General features: G+C 43.5%; 1 protein-coding gene across 5 annotated transcripts; it reads right to left on the bottom strand.

The window, feature by feature from the left end:
* Positions 1-11: 11 nt before the first annotated feature.
* LOC120041437 (soluble calcium-activated nucleotidase 1-like) lies at positions 12-19150 on the bottom strand. Of its 5 annotated transcripts, none has more exons than XM_038986391.1 (6): positions 18939-19150; positions 6765-7252; positions 4757-4883; positions 1810-1950; positions 1353-1556; positions 12-1107 (listed from the first exon to the last, which is right to left on the bottom strand). In XM_038986391.1, exons 2-6 carry the CDS (start codon positions 7203-7205, stop codon positions 737-739), a joined length of 1284 nt encoding a protein of 427 aa, XP_038842319.1. In that variant the 5' UTR covers positions 7206-7252; positions 18939-19150; the 3' UTR covers positions 12-736. The 5 variants fall into 5 exon arrangements, with proteins under 5 accessions (XP_038842319.1, XP_038842317.1, XP_038842320.1 ...); XM_038986389.1 differs by having other exon boundaries at positions 18910-19149; XM_038986392.1 differs by lacking the exon at positions 18939-19150 and adding an exon at positions 18881-18898.
* Between the last annotated feature and the right edge of the window lie 120 nt (positions 19151-19270).

Raw genomic sequence — 19270 nt, forward strand, 5'->3', positions numbered from 1 at the left:
AAGAACCAGAATGACATATGAACATTTTAATCTGAGGTGTTCTGTTTTAAGAGAGAAAACAAGTTATTAACATAACAGCTGGTGTAAGAAGATCATGCATCTTATTCAGTAGTCTGGTCAACATATGGCAAATGTTGACAACCCAACGTCATCTAAGTTTTGCATTTGTGAGTTAGTGTTAGTTTAAACAAGGGTCCTCTTCAGAAGGCACAAACGTAAAAAAAAAAAAAAAAACAGAAACCCCCCAAAATTACTGGCCTTATTGGACAACTTCAGGTAATTAATGCTCAGTTTTAAAACGTTTCTTTCCGATTTGTGCCTACTGAACACAACCCTGTCAATTTTAGTATTTTTGTTCCTGTGAGCGTCAGTTTTTACGACCGTTGTTTGACCACTGTTCAACCTTAGGTCTTCTTCGGCTGCGTTTAGATATGCAGCCAATTATTTTGACCAGTCAGATCTGATGTGATTGGTAAAAACCTCAGACTTGGTGGACTACATTACCCAGACTCCTTTGGGGGGCAGGAAGTTACCCATGTGAAGAATCTTATGACACTAGTCATTTTTCTGGACAACCTTGTTGGTGATGACTGGGACCTTAACCCTTCCTGGAACAGAGTTCTCCTACCTCATCACACTACTTCACAGGTGTGTCAGGTCACAGGTAGGTGTTGTTTCTAAGTTCTAACAACCAACCCTCTCCAGTCTCTCCTAAGGATCTCCCCATCCCTCCATTTTAAATAAACTCCAGTCCTTCATACTTCAGGTCTCCTATCTTCGTCTCTGGCAGTAACATCCTCCCGTCTAACGTAAACGCCAGGATATACGTCGCTATCTTCCCCGCGTCCTCCTCCGACTTCAACGCGAGTACGATCTGATCGTCGGTGTCCGGTACGAACTTGAAGGAGGAGAAACCGTGCGTTGGGTGGAGCGGTCCAGCGTGCCCCACGGTGATGTCGCGGAAGTCCGAGGGGCAGGAGAGGAGGAGGTTGGTGGCGCGGCGCTCGTCGGCGATCTCATCATAGCGTTCGGAGCTGGCGCGGCGGGGGAGGAAGAACCAGCGCTGGAGGCGGTCGGACCACACCGCAGACTCATGGATCAGGTAACCTGGACGGGAGAAAGAGAGAAAGGGGAGATATATGAGAGAGAAAGTGTGAGATGATCAAGGGAGTGTTTTTCCACACAACTGACTTGGTGCATCAGGTCGCCTCGGAGAAAGACAATAGAAAGTGACATCTTCAGAGGAACAGAGAGAGTTAGCGTGACAGAAAGATTAAAGGGTGTGTCATACATTCTCCCAGGAACCAAGAGGATTAAAGACAGGTGTATTAGACTCCGCCCCCCTCCCTCACCTGGCGGTTGAATCCCGGCTGCGCTGCGCAGGGCGTTGTAACGCGGTACCCAGTTCTCGTGTTCCACGTCGCCGCGGTAACCCACCACCTTGATCCATTGGGGGTTGTCGTTGATGAACTCTCCGGTAGTGGTCGTCCACTCTTTACCCAGACCCCCCACGTAGAGGCACTCATCCTTCACCGCCAGCCACTCCGCCTTGAACCCTACACAGAGGTCAAGGGTTAGAGGTTATTACAGTATGGTCCTGGTGATCCACTCTTTACCCAGACCCCCCACGTAGAGGCACTCATCCTTCACCGCCAGCCACTCCGCCGTGAACCCTACACAGAGGTCAAGGGTTAGAGGTTATTACAGTATGGTCATGGTGATCCACTCTTTGCCCAGACCCCCCCCACGTACAGACACATCCTTCAGGGCCAGCCACTCTGTTTTGAGCCCCCCCACACACACACTGACCTTTTGAGACAGACCCGTCTCCATCAGTCAGTATCACCCAGGGTACCGCCTGGTTCCCCTCTATCCTGTAGACAACTCCTGTACGGTCGTCCACACTGTATAGGTGACCGTTGAACGCAACTAGCTCCGACAGCTCCATACCTGGGGGTACAATGATCAGTCAGTCAATACAATGATCACTCGGTCAATACGATGATCAGTCGGTCAGTACGATGATCAGTCGGTCAGTACGATGATCAGTCGGTCAGTACGATGATCAGTCGGTCAGTACGATGATCAGTCGGTCAATACGATGATCAGTCGGTCAGTATGATGATCAGTCGGTCAGTATGATGATCAGTCGGTCAGTATGATGATCAGCCGGTCAGTATGATGCACCCAGCGCAGTCTTCATTAATATTAAGTACAGAAAGTATTCACACTCCTTAACTTTTTCCATATGTTGTTGTGTTACAGCCTGAATTTAAAATGTATTAAATTGAGATCGTTTTGTCACTGGCCTACACACAATACCTCATAATGTCAAAGTGGAAGAATGTTTTTAGACATTTTTACTAATTAATAAAAAGCTGAAATGTCTTGAGTCAATAAGTATTCAACCCCTTTGTTATGGCAAGCCTTAAGTTCAGAGATACAAATGTGCTTAACAAGTCACATAAGTTGCATGAACTCACTCTGTGTGCAATAATAGTCTTTAACATGATTTTTGAATGACTACCTCACCTTTTTTTAATTTATTGAACCTTTATTTAACTAGGCAAGTCAGTTAAGAACAAATTCTTATATACAATGACGGCCTAGTAACAGTGTTCAGGGGCAGAACGACAGATTTTTGCCTTGTCAGCTGGGGGATTCGATCTAGCAACTGGCCCAACGCTCTAACCACTAGGCTACCTGCCGCCCCTCTGTACACATACAATTATCTGTAAGGTCCCTCAGTCGAGCAGTGGATTTAAAACAGAGATTCGACCACAAAGACCTGGGAGGTTTTCCAATGCCTTACAAAGAAGGGCACCTATTGGTAGATGGGAACACATAAAAAGCAGACATTGAATATCCCTTTGAGCATGGTGAAGTTGTTCATTACACTTTGGATGGTGTATCAATACACCCAGTCACTACAAAGATACAGGTGTCCTTCCTAACTCAGGAGAGGAAGGAAACCGCTCACGGATTTCACAATGAGGCCAACGGTGACTTTAAAACAGTTAAAGAGTTGAATGGCTGTGATAGGAGAAAACTGAGGATGGATCAACAACATTGTTGAACAACATCCACATTACTAACCTAATTGACTGAGTGGAAAGAAGGAAGGCTGTACAGAATAAAAAATATTCCAAAACATGCATCCTGTTTGCAACAACGCACTAAACAAGTAATACTGCTAAAAATGTGGCAAAGCAATTAACTTTTTGTCCTGAATACAAAGTGTTATGTTTGGGGCAAATCCAATACAACACATTACTGAGTACCACTCTCCATATTTTTAAGCATAGTGGTGTCTGCATCATGTTATGGGCATGCGTGTAATTGTTTAGGACAGAGTTCTTTTTCAGGATAAACCAGAAACGGAATAGAGCTAAGCACAGGCAACATCCTAGAGGACAACCTGGTTCAGTCTGCTTTCCAACAGACACTGGCAGATTAATTCACCTTTCAGCAGGACAATAACCTAAAACACAAGGCCAAATCTACACTGGAGTTGCTTACCAAGAAGACAGTTAATGTTCCTGAGTGGCCGAGTTACAGTTTTGAATTAAATCTACTTAAAAATCGATGGCAAGACTTGGTTGTCTAGCAATGCTCAACAACCAATTTGACAGAGCTTGAATATTTTTTTAATTAAGAAGGCAAAGACTGTGCACAGCTCTTAGAAACTTTCCCAGAAACACTCACAGCTATAATCGCTGCAAAAGATTATTCTAACATGTCTTGACTCAAGGGTGTGAATACTTATGTAAATAAGATATTTCTGGATTTCATTTTCAATAAATGTTTTCACTTTGTCATTACGGGGTATTGTGTGTAGATGGGTGAGAGGAAAAACATATATTAAAGCTATGTTGAATTCAGGCTGTAACACAATAAAATGTGGAATAAGTCACAGAGTCACAGAGATTTATACTTCTCATATGACAGAAGAAAGGAGAACACATTCCAACTACTGTTATGTGATACTAGCCTGGCTGCCAGTCCGTCTCTGCCCTCTAGCCACTCCTTACATAAGGAGTTGGCAAGAGAGCAGAATCAGAGTGGTCTGGCAGCCAGGCAGAGAACACAACACAGTGGTTTAAACCAGTGGCTTTCAAAGCTCTCCTCGTGGAACCTCGGACGTTTCACAATTCCATTGTAGAACTAGCTCACCTGATTCACCTAGTTGACGGTTTGATGATTAGTTGACAAGTTGAATCAGGTGTGCTAGCTCTGGAATAGATCAAACACATGGAACGACTTGGGGGTCCCTGAGGAGAGGTTTGAGAACCCCTGGTTTAAACCATTCTCCTCTTCTGCTTAGTCTTTGGGGTCTAGGCCGGGTTACTGTAAAGACGCACTATGCAGAAATCGCTCAGCCATTTCCTGGTTGCTACAATTCTAATAGTTGTGACAAAACGCAGGTGTAGTGTAGAGAACCTAAAACTTAAGAACAGGAAGCACAGAAATAGCGCACATAGGACAGACCTACCACTTCTTAGACTTGCTTTCAATGAGAACTACAGATCTATAACACGCATTTCTATGTGAATTTGGTTGGGTCGCCCCAGCTTTAAAAGCAGTTTGTGACAAATGCTGATATATAAAAAAAAATCTTTGAAGCCATTTGAATAAATGGTACAACACGGTTCGAGTCCCAAATGGCACCCTATTCGCTGTATACTGCACTACCGAGTGGTGCACTAAATAGGGAAGAGAGTGCCATTATAGATGGAACCACAGTAATTAAAACCACCTCGTCCCTTCTCAGCCAGGTGGCTCTCCAGGGTCAGGCTGTCTGCGTCCCACTCCACCTCCACTCTGTCCCCACTCTCAGACACCACCAGGTGGCCCCTCCGCATGACGCTAAACCACGTCTGACCCTACAGGACATAAGATAAATACTTTGTTTTAGCATGTAGCTGAACCACGTCTGACCCTACAGGACATAAGATAAATACTTTGTATTAGCATGACGCTGAACCACGTCTGACCCTACAGGACATAAGATAAATACTTTGTTTTAGCATGACGCTGAACCACGTCTGACCCTACAGGACATAAGATAAATACTTTGTTTTAGCATGACGCTGAACCACGTCTGACCCTACAGGACATAAGATAAATACTTTGTTTTAGCATGACGCTGAACCACGTCTGACCCTACAGGACATAAGATAAATACTTTATTTTAGCATGACGCTGAACCACGTCTGACCCTACAGGACATAAGATAAATACTTTGTTTTAGCATGTCGCTGAACCACGTCTGACCCTACAGGACATAAGAGAAATTGTTTATTCTACTCCTAAAATAAAATAACATAAGATAAATGAAGAAATACTGTATTAATCCCTGACGTAGCTAAACACGTCTGCTCCTTAAAATAAAATAAGCTTGTTGAATTAACATCAAATCCAATCACATTTTCTTTTGAGTACATTTAAAATCACCACACGCTTCAGAGTAAAACAGTTATCAAGCAAACGGATGAATAAAAGAACTGCATCGCACTGCTAGCTGTGGTTTAAGGCTCTGCATCACACTGCTAGCTGTGGTCTAAGGCTCTGCATCACACTGCTAGCTGTGGTCTAAGGCTCTGCATCACATCGCTAGCTGTGGTCTAAGGCTCTGCATCACACTGCTAGCTGTGGTCTAAGGCTCTGCATCACACTGCTAGCTGTGGTCTAAGGCTCTGCATCACACTGCTAGCTGTGGTCTAAGGCTCTGCATCACACCGCTAGCTGTGGTCTAAGGCTCTGCATCGCACTGCTAGCTGTGGTCTAAGGCTCTGCATCACACTGCTAGCTGTGGTCTAAGGCTCTGCATCACACTGCTAGCTGTGGTCTAAGGCTCTGCATCACACTGCTAGCTGTGGTCTAAGGCTCTGCATCACACTGCTAGCTGTGGTCTAAGGCTCTGCATCACACTGCTAGCTGTGGTCTAAGGCTCTGCATCACACTGCTAGCTGTGGTCTAAGGCTCTGCATCACACTGCTAGCTGTGGTCTAAGGCTCTGCATCACACTGCTAGCTGTGGTCTAAGGCTCTGCATCACACTGCTAGCTGTGGTCTAAGGCTCTGCATCACACTGCTAGCTGTGGTCTAAGGCTCTGCATCACACTGCTAGCTGTGGTCTAAGGCTCTGCATCACACTGCTAGCTGTGGTCTAAGGCTCTGCATCACACTGCTAGCTGTGGTCTAAGGCTCTGCATCACACTGCTAGCTGTGGTCTAAGGCTCTGCATCGCACTGCTAGCTGTGCCAATAGAGATCCTGGGTTCGAGTCCAGGCTCAGTCGCAGCCGGCCCATGGGGCGGTGCACAATTGGCCCAGCGTCGTCCGGGTTAGGGGACGGTTTGGCCGGCAGGGATGTCCTTGTCCCATCGCACACTAGCGAATCCTGTGGCGGCCGGGCACAGTACACACTGACACTGTCGCCAGGTGTAAGGTGTTTCCTCCGACACATTGGTGCTTCCGGGTTAAGCGGGCATTGTGTCAAGAATCAGTGCGGCTTGGCTGGGTCGTGTTTCGGAGGGCACACGGCTCTCGGCCTTCGCCTCTCCCGAGTCCGTACGGGAGTTGCAGCGATGAGACAAGACTGTAACTACCAATTGGATACCACGAAATTGGGGAGATTTATAATAAAAAATAAAAAAAATGTTTTATATAAAATGCAATAAATGAAAAAGAAAAGAAAAAAGAACATAAACAGTCTAATTACGGATAAAGCAGAAATGTGGGTTTTTAAGCATGATTTAAATACCTTGGTGCTCCTTGAAGCCATGTCCAAGTCGGCGATCACCCCAATACGGTACCGGATGCTCCCAGACGCAATCCTCTCCGGCGGGCTGAGAGGATATGTGTTGTTGTAGTGTTTATTCTTCCAGTTGACGCCGCCGTTGGATCCCACTGCAGCCACCGGTTGACGGTTACCATTATTGTTTACTTCCTTGTCATTGTTCGTCCACCAGCTTTGCGCCCCGTTACCGTGGTGATGGAAGCGGTCAGAGGAGACGCCGCCGAAGAAGTCATTGCCGCCAGTTCCGACCCCCGTCGTCTGGTGCAGGTAGAGCAGCAGGGTGAGGGCGAGGAGCGTTGCCACGGTGATGGCCCTCCATTTTAGGCGGAAGCGGGGGTCGGCGGCAGCGCAGGCCATGAAGGCCAGGGCGGGAAGGCCTCGAACGGAGATCCGCAGGGAATTCATGGAACTGGAATCATCAGGACCACCACGTTCCGGCTCCGAATTATACCCTGAGATAATGGACATGGGGGAGGGAAAGAAGGGACGGGTGAGTGAGTGAGAGATGGACAGAGAAAGAAGCCAGAGATGCAGGGGGTAAAAGGAGAAAGAGAATTGGAAAAAGAAAAGGAGTGGAAAAGAGCAAATGTTCATTCATTATATTCTCCACTGTTTATTATTATACTGCAGCCTGGTGCTGAACACTATATTGTCCACTGTTTATTATTATACTGCAGCCTGGTGCTGAACACTATATTGTTTATTGTTATACTGCAGCCTGGTGCTGAACACTATATTGTCCACTGTTTATTGTTATACTGCAGCCTGGTGCTGAACATTATATTGTCCACTGTTTATTATTATACTGCAGCCTGGTGCTGAACATTATATTGTCCACTGTTTATTGTTATACTGCAGCCTGGTGCTGAACATTATATTGTCCACTGTTTATTGTTATACTGCAGCCTGGTGCTGAACATTATATTGTTTATTGTTATACTGCAGCCTGGTGCTGAACATTATATTGTTTATTATTATACTGCAGCCTGGTGCTGAACATTATATTGTCCACTGTTTATTATTATACTGCAGCCTGGTGCTGAACACTATATTGTTTATTGTTATACTGCAGCCTGGTGCTGAACATTATATTGTCCACTGTTTATTGTTATACTGCAGCCTGGTGCTGAACACTATATTGTTTATTGTTATACTGCAGCCTGGTGCTGAACATTATATTGTTTATTGTTATACTGCAGCCTGGTGCTGAACACTATATTGTCCACTGTTTATTGTTATACTGCAGCCTGGTGCTGAACATTATATTGTCCACTGTTTATTGTTATACTGCAGCCTGGTGCTGAACACTATATTGTCCACTGTTTATTGTTATACTGCAGCCTGGTGCTGAACATTATATTGTCCACTGTTTATTATTATACTGCAGCCTGGTGCTGAACATTATATTGTTTATTGTTATACTGCAGCCTGGTGCTGAACACTATATTGTTTATTGTTATACTGCAGCCTGGTGCTGAACACTATATTGTCCACTGTTTATTGTTATACTGCAGCCTGGTGCTGAACATTATATTGTTTATTGTTATACTGCAGCCTGGTGCTGAACACTATATTGTCCACTGTTTATTGTTATACTGCAGCCTGGTGCTGAACATTATATTGTCCACTGTTTATTGTTATACTGCAGCCTGGTGCTGAACACTATATTGTCCACTGTTTATTGTTATACTGCAGCCTGGTGCTGAACATTATATTGTTTATTGTTATACTGCAGCCTGGTGCTGAACACTATATTGTTTATTGTTATACTGCAGCCTGGTGCTGAACATTATATTGTTTATTATTATACTGCAGCCTGGTGCTGAACACTATATTGTCCACTGTTTATTATTATACTGCAGCCTGGTGCTGAACATTATATTGTCCACTGTTTATTGTTATACTGCAGCCTGGTGCTGAACATTATATTGTCCACTGTTTATTGTTATACTGCAGCCTGGTGCTGAACATTATATTGTTTATTGTTATACTGCAGCCTGGTGCTGAACATTATATTGTCCACTGTTTATTATTATACTGCAGCCTGGTGCTGAACACTATATTGTTTATTATTATACTGCAGCCTGGTGCTGAACACTATATTGTCCACTGTTTATTGTTATACTGCAGCCTGGTGCTGAACATTATATTGTCCACTGTTTATTGTTATACTGCAGCCTGGTGCTGAACACTATATTGTTTATTGTTATACTGCAGCCTGGTGCTGAACACTATATGGTCCACTGTTTATTATTATACTGCAGCCTGGTGCTGAACACTATATTGTCCACTGTTTATTGTTATACTGCAGCCTGGTGCTGAACACTATATGGTCCACTGTTTATTATTATACTGCAGCCTGGTGCTGAACACTATATTGTCCACTGTTTATTGTTATACTGCAGCCTGGTGCTGAACACTATATTGTTTATTGTTATACTGCAGCCTGGTGCTGAACATTATATTGTCCACTGTTTATTGTTATACTGCAGTCTGGTGCTGAACATTATATTGTCCACTGTTTATTGTTATACTGCAGCCTGGTGCTGAACATTATATTGTCCACTGTTTATTGTTATACTGCAGCCTGGTGCTGAACATTATATTGTTTATTGTTATACTGCAGCCTGGTGCTGAACATTATATTGTCCACTGTTTATTGTTATACTGCAGCCTGGTGCTGAACATTATATTGTCCACTGTTTATTATTATACTGCAGCCTGGTGCTGAACATTATATTGTCCACTGTTTATTATTATACTGCAGCCTGGTGCTGAACACTATATTGTTTATTGTTATACTGCAGCCTGGTGCTGAACACTATATTGTCCACTGTTTATTGTTATACTGCAGCCTGGTGCTGAACATTATATTGTTTATTGTTATACTGCAGCCTGGTGCTGAACACTATATTGTCCACTGTTTATTGTTATACTGCAGCCTGGTGCTGAACACTATATTGTCCACTGTTTATTATTATACTGCAGCCTGGTGCTGAACATTATATTGTCCACTGTTTATTGTTATACTGCAGCCTGGTGCTGAACATTATATTGTCCACTGTTTATTGTTATACTGCAGCCTGGTGCTGAACATTATATTGTCCACTGTTTATTGTTATACTGCAGCCTGGTGCTGAACACTATATTGTCCACTGTTTATTATTATACTGCAGCCTGGTGCTGAACATTATATTGTTTATTGTTATACTGCAGCCTGGTGCTGAACATTATATTGTTTATTGTTATACTGCAGCCTGGTGCTGAACACTATATTGTCCACTGTTTATTGTTATACTGCAGCCTGGTGCTGAACACTATATTGTCCACTGTTTATTGTTATACTGCAGCCTGGTGCTGAACACTATATTGTCCACTGTTTATTATTATACTGCAGCCTGGTGCTGAACACTATATTGTTTATTATTATACTGCAGCCTGGTGCTGAACACTATATTGTTTATTGTTATACTGCAGCCTGGTGCTGAACACTATATTGTTTATTGTTATACTGCAGCCTGGTGCTGAACACTATATTGTTTATTGTTATACTGCAGCCTGGTGCTGAACACTATATTGTTTATTATTATACTGCAGCCTGGTGCTGAACATTATATTGTTTATTGTTATACTGCAGCCTGGTGCTGAACACTATATTGTCCACTGTTTATTGTTATACTGCAGCCTGGTGCTGAACACTATATTGTCCACTGTTTATTATTATACTGCAGCCTGGTGCTGAACACTATATTGTCCACTGTTTATTGTTATACTGCAGCCTGGTGCTGAACACTATATTGTCCACTGTTTATTATTATACTGCAGCCTGGTGCTGAACATTATATTGTCCACTGTTTATTGTTATACTGCAGCCTGGTGCTGAACACTATATTGTTTATTGTTATACTGCAGCCTGGTGCTGAACACTATATTGTCCACTGTTTATTATTATACTGCAGCCTGGTGCTGAACACTATATTGTCCACTGTTTATTGTTATACTGCAGCCTGGTGCTGAACACTATATTGTCCACTGTTTATTGTTATACTGCAGCCTGGTGCTGAACATTATATTGTCCACTGTTTATTGTTATACTGCAGCCTGGTGCTGAACACTATATTGTTTATTGTTATACTGCAGCCTGGTGCTGAACACTATATTGTCCACTGTTTATTATTATACTGCAGCCTGGTGCTGAACACTATATTGTCCACTGTTTATTGTTATACTGCAGCCTGGTGCTGAACACTATATTGTCCACTGTTTATTGTTATACTGCAGCCTGGTGCTGAACACTATATTGTCCACTGTTTATTGTTATACTGCAGCCTGTAAAATGTATTATGCGAGAGATGGTGGTGGACATGCCTTTATCAGCAAATATTGGTTTATTATCCAGCATATGGAAGTAAACATGGAGTCACGTGATGATGGTGTGTGTGGGCCTCCCACTATGACTCAGGACAGCATGCAGTTTATTAGGCTACAGATGAAATAAGTCATGATGAACTTCACAGGGTGGTGAAAGTGCACGGTGATGAGCTTGATGCTCCTTTCAATAAATATCCAGGGTCTTATTCTGGTGACATGATGATTGATGCTAAACTGCCGCTTGACTAATAAAAAAAATCCTCTTGCTCGTATCCATAATAACACCATAATGTAGGTAGCCTAACCACACTGCATGTGACAGCTGTGGCTAGAGAACACGTGGAGGTGAAAATGTGATGGAAACACGTTGAACTTTAAGTTTTCATGTACCAAATAAAACGTTTAAAAGTACATTTTGTTCACCAAGTCATCATGCACTGACTTTTAACAGCAACAAGTCTGTTTGAAGGAAACTCCACTGTTGGGAAAATGCAAAAATGTTTCTTTATGCAGATGTTTAAATATTTGCATGAAGATCTGTCAGCAAATTAGATGGAAACCAGCTAGTGACTGAACAAGGCTCCCCAGGACTGGGTCGTATTCACTAGACACTAAACCAGCTAGTGACTGAACAAGGCTCCCCAGGACTGGGTGGTATTCACTAGACACTAAACCAGCTAGTGACTGAACAAGGCTCCCCAGGACTGGGTCGTATTCACTAGACACTAAACCAGCTAGTGACTGAACAAGGCTCCCCAGGACTGGGTGGTATTCACTAGACACTAAACCAGCTAGTGACTGAACAAGGCTCCCCAGGACTGGGTGGTATTCACTAGACACTAAACCAGCTAGTGACTGAACAAGGCTCCCCAGGACTGGGTCGTATTCACTAGACACTAAACCAGCTAGTGACTGAACAAGGCTCCCCAGGACTGAGTCGTATTCACTAGACACTAAACCAGCTAGTGACTGAACAAGGCTCCCCAGGACTGGGTCGTATTCACTAGACACTAAACCAGCTAGTGACTGAACAAGGCTCCCCAGGACTGGGTCGTATTCACTAGACACTAAACCAGCTAGTGACTGAACAAGGCTCCCCAGGACTGAGTCGTATTCACTAGACACTAAACAAGCTAGTGACTGAAAAAGGCTCCCCAGGACTGAGTCGTATTCACTAGACACTAAACCAGCTAGTGACTGAACAAGGCTCCCCAGGACTGGGTCGTATTCACTAGACACTAAACCAGCTAGTGACTGAACAAGGCTCTCCAGGACTGGGTCGTATTCACTAGACACTAAACCAGCTAGTGACTGAACAAGGCTCCCCAGGACTGGGTCGTATTCACTAGACACTAAACCAGCTAGTGACTGAACAAGGCTCCCCAGGACTGGGTCGTATTCACTAGACACTAAACCAGCTAGTGACTGAACAAGGCTCCCCAGGACTGGGTCGTATTCACTAGACACTAAACCAGCTAGTGACTGAACAAGGCTCCCCAGGACTGGGTCGTATTCACTAGACACTAAACAAAAGAAAACAGACAGAAACTGAACTTATCCAATAAGAAAGAATGTCCGGGTTTTTTTGCGTAACATTTCCTGTTGCAACAAGTTTGCACTAATGAATATGACCCTGGGCTACCAGCTCTTCTAGGTGTCGTTTACCACTAAATACAGATCTAGAGTCAGCTTCACCTACCCCAGTCCCATCTTTAACTAGGAGTAGGGAAAATGCCAAACTGACCCAACACAACAGCGTATAGGGGCAACTTCCCCCTACCTGAACACAGGTGTGGTACCTGAACACCCATTCTGTATGTAGTGTACTACTGTTGACATGGTCCCATAAGGCTCTATGTAGGGAATAGGGTGCCATGTCTGGGTGGAGGAGAGGGAACAGGTGTCTTCCAATTGAAACTGGAGAGGGCTGTGTGTGTGTGTGTGTGGTAGAGGTCGACCGATTAATTTGAATGGCCGATTAAATAGGGCCGAATTCAAGTTTTCATAACAATCGGAAATCGGTAATTCTGGATGCCGATTTTGCCGGGGTTTTTTTCTACACCTTTATATTTAACTAGGCAAGTCAGTTAAGAGCACATTCTTATTTTCAATGACGGCCGAGGAACGGTGGGTTAACTGCCTTGTTCAGGGGCAGAACAACAGATTTTTACCTTGTCAGCTCAGGGATTCAATCTTGCAACCTTACGGTTAACTAGTTCAACGCTCTAACCACCTGCCTCACGAGGAGCCCGCCTGTTACGCGAATGCAGTAAGAAGCCAAGGTAAGTTGCTAGCTAGCATTAAACGTATCTTATAAAAAACAATCAATTATAATCACTAGTTATAACTACACATGGTTGATGATACTAGTGTATCTAGCGTGTCCTGCATTGCATATAATCGATGCAGTGCGCATTCGCGAAAAAGGACTGTCGTTGCTCCAATGTGTACCTAACCATAAACATCAATGCCTTTCTTAAAATCAATACACAGAAGTATATATTTTTAAACCTGCATATTTAGCTAAAAGAAATCCAGGTTAGCAGGCAATATTAAAAATAAAGGAGAGCCGCACACTCTAGGAGCTCAGATGCAAAAATGTAATTACCAACGTTTCGACAGCCAAGCTGTCTTCATCAGGGTATAATCACAAACCCTGCGGGATGACTCGTTTATATAGTGTCAAAAGACACACAGGTGTCTGTAATCATGGCCAAGAGTGGCCTAATATCATTGGTTCATTCTCAAATATTAAAATGGAATACAAAGAGCAGCATACAAAAAACAAATGGATAGCATACGATCATAGATTCATTTTAGACTACACAAGCTTACAAACAATTACAAAGTCACAAATATCACAAGAATGGCTTCAGATCAAAGTCTACGTTGAGACCGAAGGGAGCAAGGGTCTTTAAGTTAAAGATCCAGGCAGCCTCTCGTTTTAACAATAAATGATCAAGGTCATCCCCTCTCCTAGGGAGCAGGCAATATTAACCAGGTGAAATTGTCACTTCTCTTGCGTTCATTGCACGCAGAGTCAGGGTATATGCAACAGTTTGTGCCGCCTGGCTCATTGCGAACTAATTTGCCAGAATTTTACGTAATTACGACATAACATTGAAGGTTGTGCAATGTAACAGGAATATTTAGACTTATGCCACCCGTTAGATAAAATACGGAACGGTTCGTATTTCACTGAAAGAATAAACGTTTTGTTCTGGATTCGACCATATTAATGACCTAAGGCTCGTATTTCTGTGTGTTATTATGTTATAATTAAGTCTATGATTTGATAGAGCAGTCTGAGCGATGGTAGGCACCAGCAGGCTCGTAAGCATTCATTCAAACAGCACTTTTGTGCGTTTTGCCAGCAGCTCTTCGCAATGCTTCAAGCATTGCGCTGTTTATGACTTCAAACTTATCAACTCCCGGGATTAGGCTGGTGTAAGCGATGTGAAATGGCTAGCTAGTTAGCGTTATGCGCGCTAATAGCGTTTCAAACGTCACTCGCTCTGAGACTTGGGGTAGTTGTTCCCCTTGCTCTGCATGGGTAATGCTGCTTCGAGGGTGGCTGTTGTCGATGTGTTCCTGGTTCGAGCCCAGGTAGCGGAGAGGAGAGTGATGGAAGCTATACTGTTACACTGGCAATACTAAAGTGCCTATAAGAACATCCAATAGTCAAAGGTATATGAAATACAAATCGTATAGAGAGAAATAGTCCTATAATTCCTATAATAACTACAACCTAAAACTACTTACCTGGGAATATTAAGACTCGTGTTAAAAGGAACCACCAGCTTTCATATGTTCTCATGTTCTGAGCAAGGAACTTAAACGTTAGCTTTCTTACATGGCACATATTGCACTTTTACTTTCCTCTCCAACACTTTGTATTTGCATTATTTAAACCAAATTGAACATGTTTCATTATTTATTTGAGGCTAAATTGATTTTATTGATGTATTATATTAAGTTAAAATAAGTGTTCATTCAGTATTGTTGTAATTGCCATTATTACAAATAAAATAAATTTTAAAAATCGGCCGATTAATCGGTATCGGCTTTTTTTGGTCCTCCAGTAATCGGCATCGGCGTTGAAAAATCATAATCGGTCGACCTCTAGTGTGTGGTACAGACAAGATGACCCGTTCTCTGCATGTCTTGCATCATGGTTGCCAGGGGCAACAGACTTTAAAAAAGGTAGAGACAAGTAGGTACTAGTTCCGTTGTTCCTCTGTCACAGTTATGCACCCACTCACTTGTACTACTGAGTCACGCAATGCTACAAGACAGGCAACAAGGGCTAGACACTACAATACTGTAGAATACGTACCAGGGTTCAAATACTATTTGAAATCTTTCAAAGACTTTTAGCGTTTGCTCTCTAGCATGTTGGAGTCCCAGATGGGTGGAGTTTGACTGCTTGCAACTATTCTATTGGTTCCACTGTGCCAGGCAAGCTCAATCAAGCCCAGATAATGTATTTGAAATGATTTTAAATAGTATTTGACCCCAGGGAAACACACATTTTCTCTGTAAGGGGAACTGTGGAGTGGCGTCTCCCTTGATGCTATCTGCCTCTGGTCTAGGAGAGACTAAATGATTACTAAACACTGTAGGATGTGTCCAAAACGGTACCATATTTCCTGTTTAAGGCACTTATTTTGACCAGGGGCCATAGGGTTGAAAAGCAGTGCACTATGTAGGGAATAGGGTTCCATTTGGGACACACTTGGTTTGGAGTTTTTTTACTCTGTCATTATTGCACAGTTCTACCTTTCCTCTCACTGGCTAGAGAGAGGGGGATACAGGGACGGAGAGAGGGACACAGGGCCGGAGAGGGGGATACAGGGCCAGAGAGGGGGATACAGGGCCGGAGAGGGGGATACAGGGAGGTACAGAGGGATACAGGGACGGAGAGAGGGAGGGATACAAAGACGGAGAGAGGGAGGGATACAAAGACGGAGAGAGGAAGAGATGGAAATCACTTGCTGGATGAGTGGGTGGCAGAGAGGATAGGGGGCTGGAGAAAGGAATGCGGTCAAGTGAAGGAGAGGAATATGCCCGTTGCTGAGCGCTCAGGAAGGAGGAGGAGAAATGGTGAATAACGGAACACAGCTGGATCTGAGAGAGGAAGAGATCAATAGTTGTCACAGCTGGTTTCTGTGGCACGCAGGTTTGGGTTTACATGCAGTGTGAGGGCGGTGATTTGGTGAGTGACTGCTTGAGTGAGAGAAAGTGAGAGTGTGTTTGTGTTAGAGGCACATGGTTTTGATAGGAGAGACCAGTGTTAGTCTCTTGTGGTCGGCTACCTCAGTAAGTCTTCACAGACTGGCTGATAACCTCATGATGATACATCCTACTCTCCTTACCTACACAGCTAACCTGTTGACATCTCTTTATTTTACCTTTATTTAACTAGGCAAGTCATTTAAGAACAAATTCTTATTTACAATGGCGGCCTACTCCGGCCAAACACTTACGGCGCTGGGCCAATTGTGCGCCGACTCCCAATCACAGCCGGATGTGATACAGCCTGGAATAGAACCAGGGTCTGTAGTGACGCCTCTAGCACTGAAATGCAGTGCCTTAGACCGCTGCACCACTCAGGAGCGCTAACTGAAGTGGAAAGTTTTTCTTTCCAAAATGGAACCCTATTCCCTATATAGTACACTACTTTACCATAGTGCCCTGTTCAAAAGTAGAGCACTACATAGGGAATGAGGTGCCATTTGTGATGCAACCAGGTGATGTAACCTAATACAGGTAAATGAGGTAACAATGTTTGATTGACTGGAGCACAAAATAACGAAACGCTAACCCATAAGTAAACAACACAAGAGGCAAAACCACCACTGTTGTTATGGTGATAAAATCACTCGCTAATAGGCTGTTATAAAACAATGGATCTGTCTCAAATGGCACACTATTCCCTATATAGTGCACTACCAGATCAAACTCATTCCATGGAGGGCCGAGTGTCTAATGGTTTTCGCTCCTCCCTTGTATTTGATTTTTTTTTATGTTTTTATTTAACCAGGTAGGCTAGTTGAGAACAAGTTCTCATTTACAACAGCGACCTTGATCAATTAAGGCCATTGATTAGTTAGGAACTCCCCTCACCTGGTCGTCTACGTCTTGAATCGGAAACATTAAAAGGAAACAACAAAACCTGCATAAACTCTATTGAAAGAGTTTGACACCCCTGATATAGCTAGGTCCCCTCCAACAAGACATCATGGCCACGAAGACAGGAAGAGAGGTGGAGCCAGAAATCTAGCCAGACTACAAGGGGTGTATTCATTATGGAAACTGTTTAAGAACCAAACGGAAGCAAACAGAGAAAAAGGAACTAAACAGGAATGGACCTACCCAAATTTGTCCAATACAAACTCTTGTTCGCGTTTTCCGTTTGGAGTAAACCATAGATCGATAGAAGACTCATCATGGATATAAACTGTTAACATGGACATTGTCATTGAGGGCCAACTTGCAAGCACAAAACCAGTCAACAAATGTCAAGCAAATATACACCCGGGCTACCCTATTAATTGAGGTTTTACTGTACTTTAAAATGGAGATAGCTTTAGCTTCAATGGCACTGCCCATTCTGTCACAGACACTATAACTCAACAGATACAAAGATGAGTCATCTATCTCTATAGAGTAAATGGTTTCTGTTGCAAAACATTTGCAAGAGACTAAACGTTTTGCTATAGAATCAGTGTAATGATTACACCCCAGTAATCTTGGGGCAAAACGAATGACTGTCAAACTAGCAGACTGACCAAATGCTTATCTAGCTACTAGTTAGCTTTGATACCTTCACTCCTTAAGGTCCAAGGACCTTATGCTATTTCCAGAGGTAGACCATCTCTGCAGCAAAAACAGCCAAATACTCCATCTAAACGTGAAACGATTGTCGATTGCGATATGGTTCTAGAAACATAAAGCCCTGTACTTTCATATCACAAAATAATTTCACAAATGCAAAACACATACAATATACACTTACTGTATGCTGTTTTAACCGGCTTCATTACAGTCGCAGCTGACAGTATCTTTCAGTGACAACATGTTTCTGGCGGCCTTCTGTTACACACAGGTGTTCGGAGCATGCGAGATAATGAGCATGTCGCATGCTTCCGTCGGTCTTCCGTAAACAGCTGTAACATGGAGATATGACCTTGTGGGAACACCAACCCTAACCCTATAAAAGGTGTGTTTCAATTTAACCTTTTGTTTTGAGAAAAGTATGTCTCGCTTATATGAAAGATAAGGTTATGCTTCCAAAACCGTACCGCAAGCGATGCGTGTTAATGTTCAGACCGAACGTCTGGGCTCTTATTAACAAATCTCCACTGTAGACGCCTTCGTCCAATTAACGTTACTCATATGTGTTAAGTAATGGAACAGAGTCATGGTCAAGGTCTAACTATGATACATGTAGGAGCTACGTCAAAAGCTATGTGAATGACTGTCAATCAATGTTAACTCTGAAAAAGTCAGAGAAGGTCGGAAATAATTTCGGAAAGTATATTCCACTTTTAGCAAGCGCCTAGCTAGCTTGTACAAAAAAAACTTTAGCATTAGGGGCTAGCTTATTTGATAGCATTGATAAATCCGCCTCCAGACTGCTTGTCAGTTGAAATTATCCGTTACTTTATTATGCCTGGCTTTGTATACTTTGGACAGAACGTACTTACTGGGTATACTTTAGACAGACCGTACTTACTGGGTATACTTTAGAGAGGCCGTACTCACTGGGTGAGAGGGAGGTATCCACGTCGCCCCGTAGCGACTGCTTGGAGGAGGTTAATGTGGTGGTTCTCGGTCCCTACTCCCCCTGCTCCATCGCTGGAAGAGAGTTGAGGCAGCCAGCTCTACTTCCGCCTTGTCGCTGCTTCCCTGGCGCGAGCGGAATGAACTCTGGAAACTCTGCCAACTTGCCGCGCATGACGACGCACAGCCGCCGCCGCACCGCTACCCGACGCATTCCAACGAGCTTCCTGATTGGTCCGTTCCTTTCCGCGTCGCTTGACCCAGCGTTTGCTTAAAATATTCTGTCCGTCGCGCTGAGTTGAACACATTGGCCC

The sequence above is a fragment of the Salvelinus namaycush genome, unplaced genomic scaffold (genome assembly GCF_016432855.1).
Source record: "Salvelinus namaycush isolate Seneca unplaced genomic scaffold, SaNama_1.0 Scaffold467, whole genome shotgun sequence".
NCBI lineage: Eukaryota > Metazoa > Chordata > Actinopteri > Salmoniformes > Salmonidae > Salvelinus > Salvelinus namaycush.

Bases quoted from the DNA above. Each gene is read 5' to 3' on its own strand.
- LOC120041437 (XM_038986388.1), bottom strand. From the start codon at position 18,214: ATGAAGCCGGTTAAAACAGCATACA. The intron at 4,884-6,764 runs GTATTTAAATCA...TATGTCCTGTAG, and splicing joins TGGCTTCAAGGAGCACCAAG to GGTCAGACGTGGTTTAGCGT. The intron at 1,951-4,756 runs GTGGTTTTAATT...TTGTACCCCCAG, and splicing joins CCTGGCTGAGAAGGGACGAG to GTATGGAGCTGTCGGAGCTA.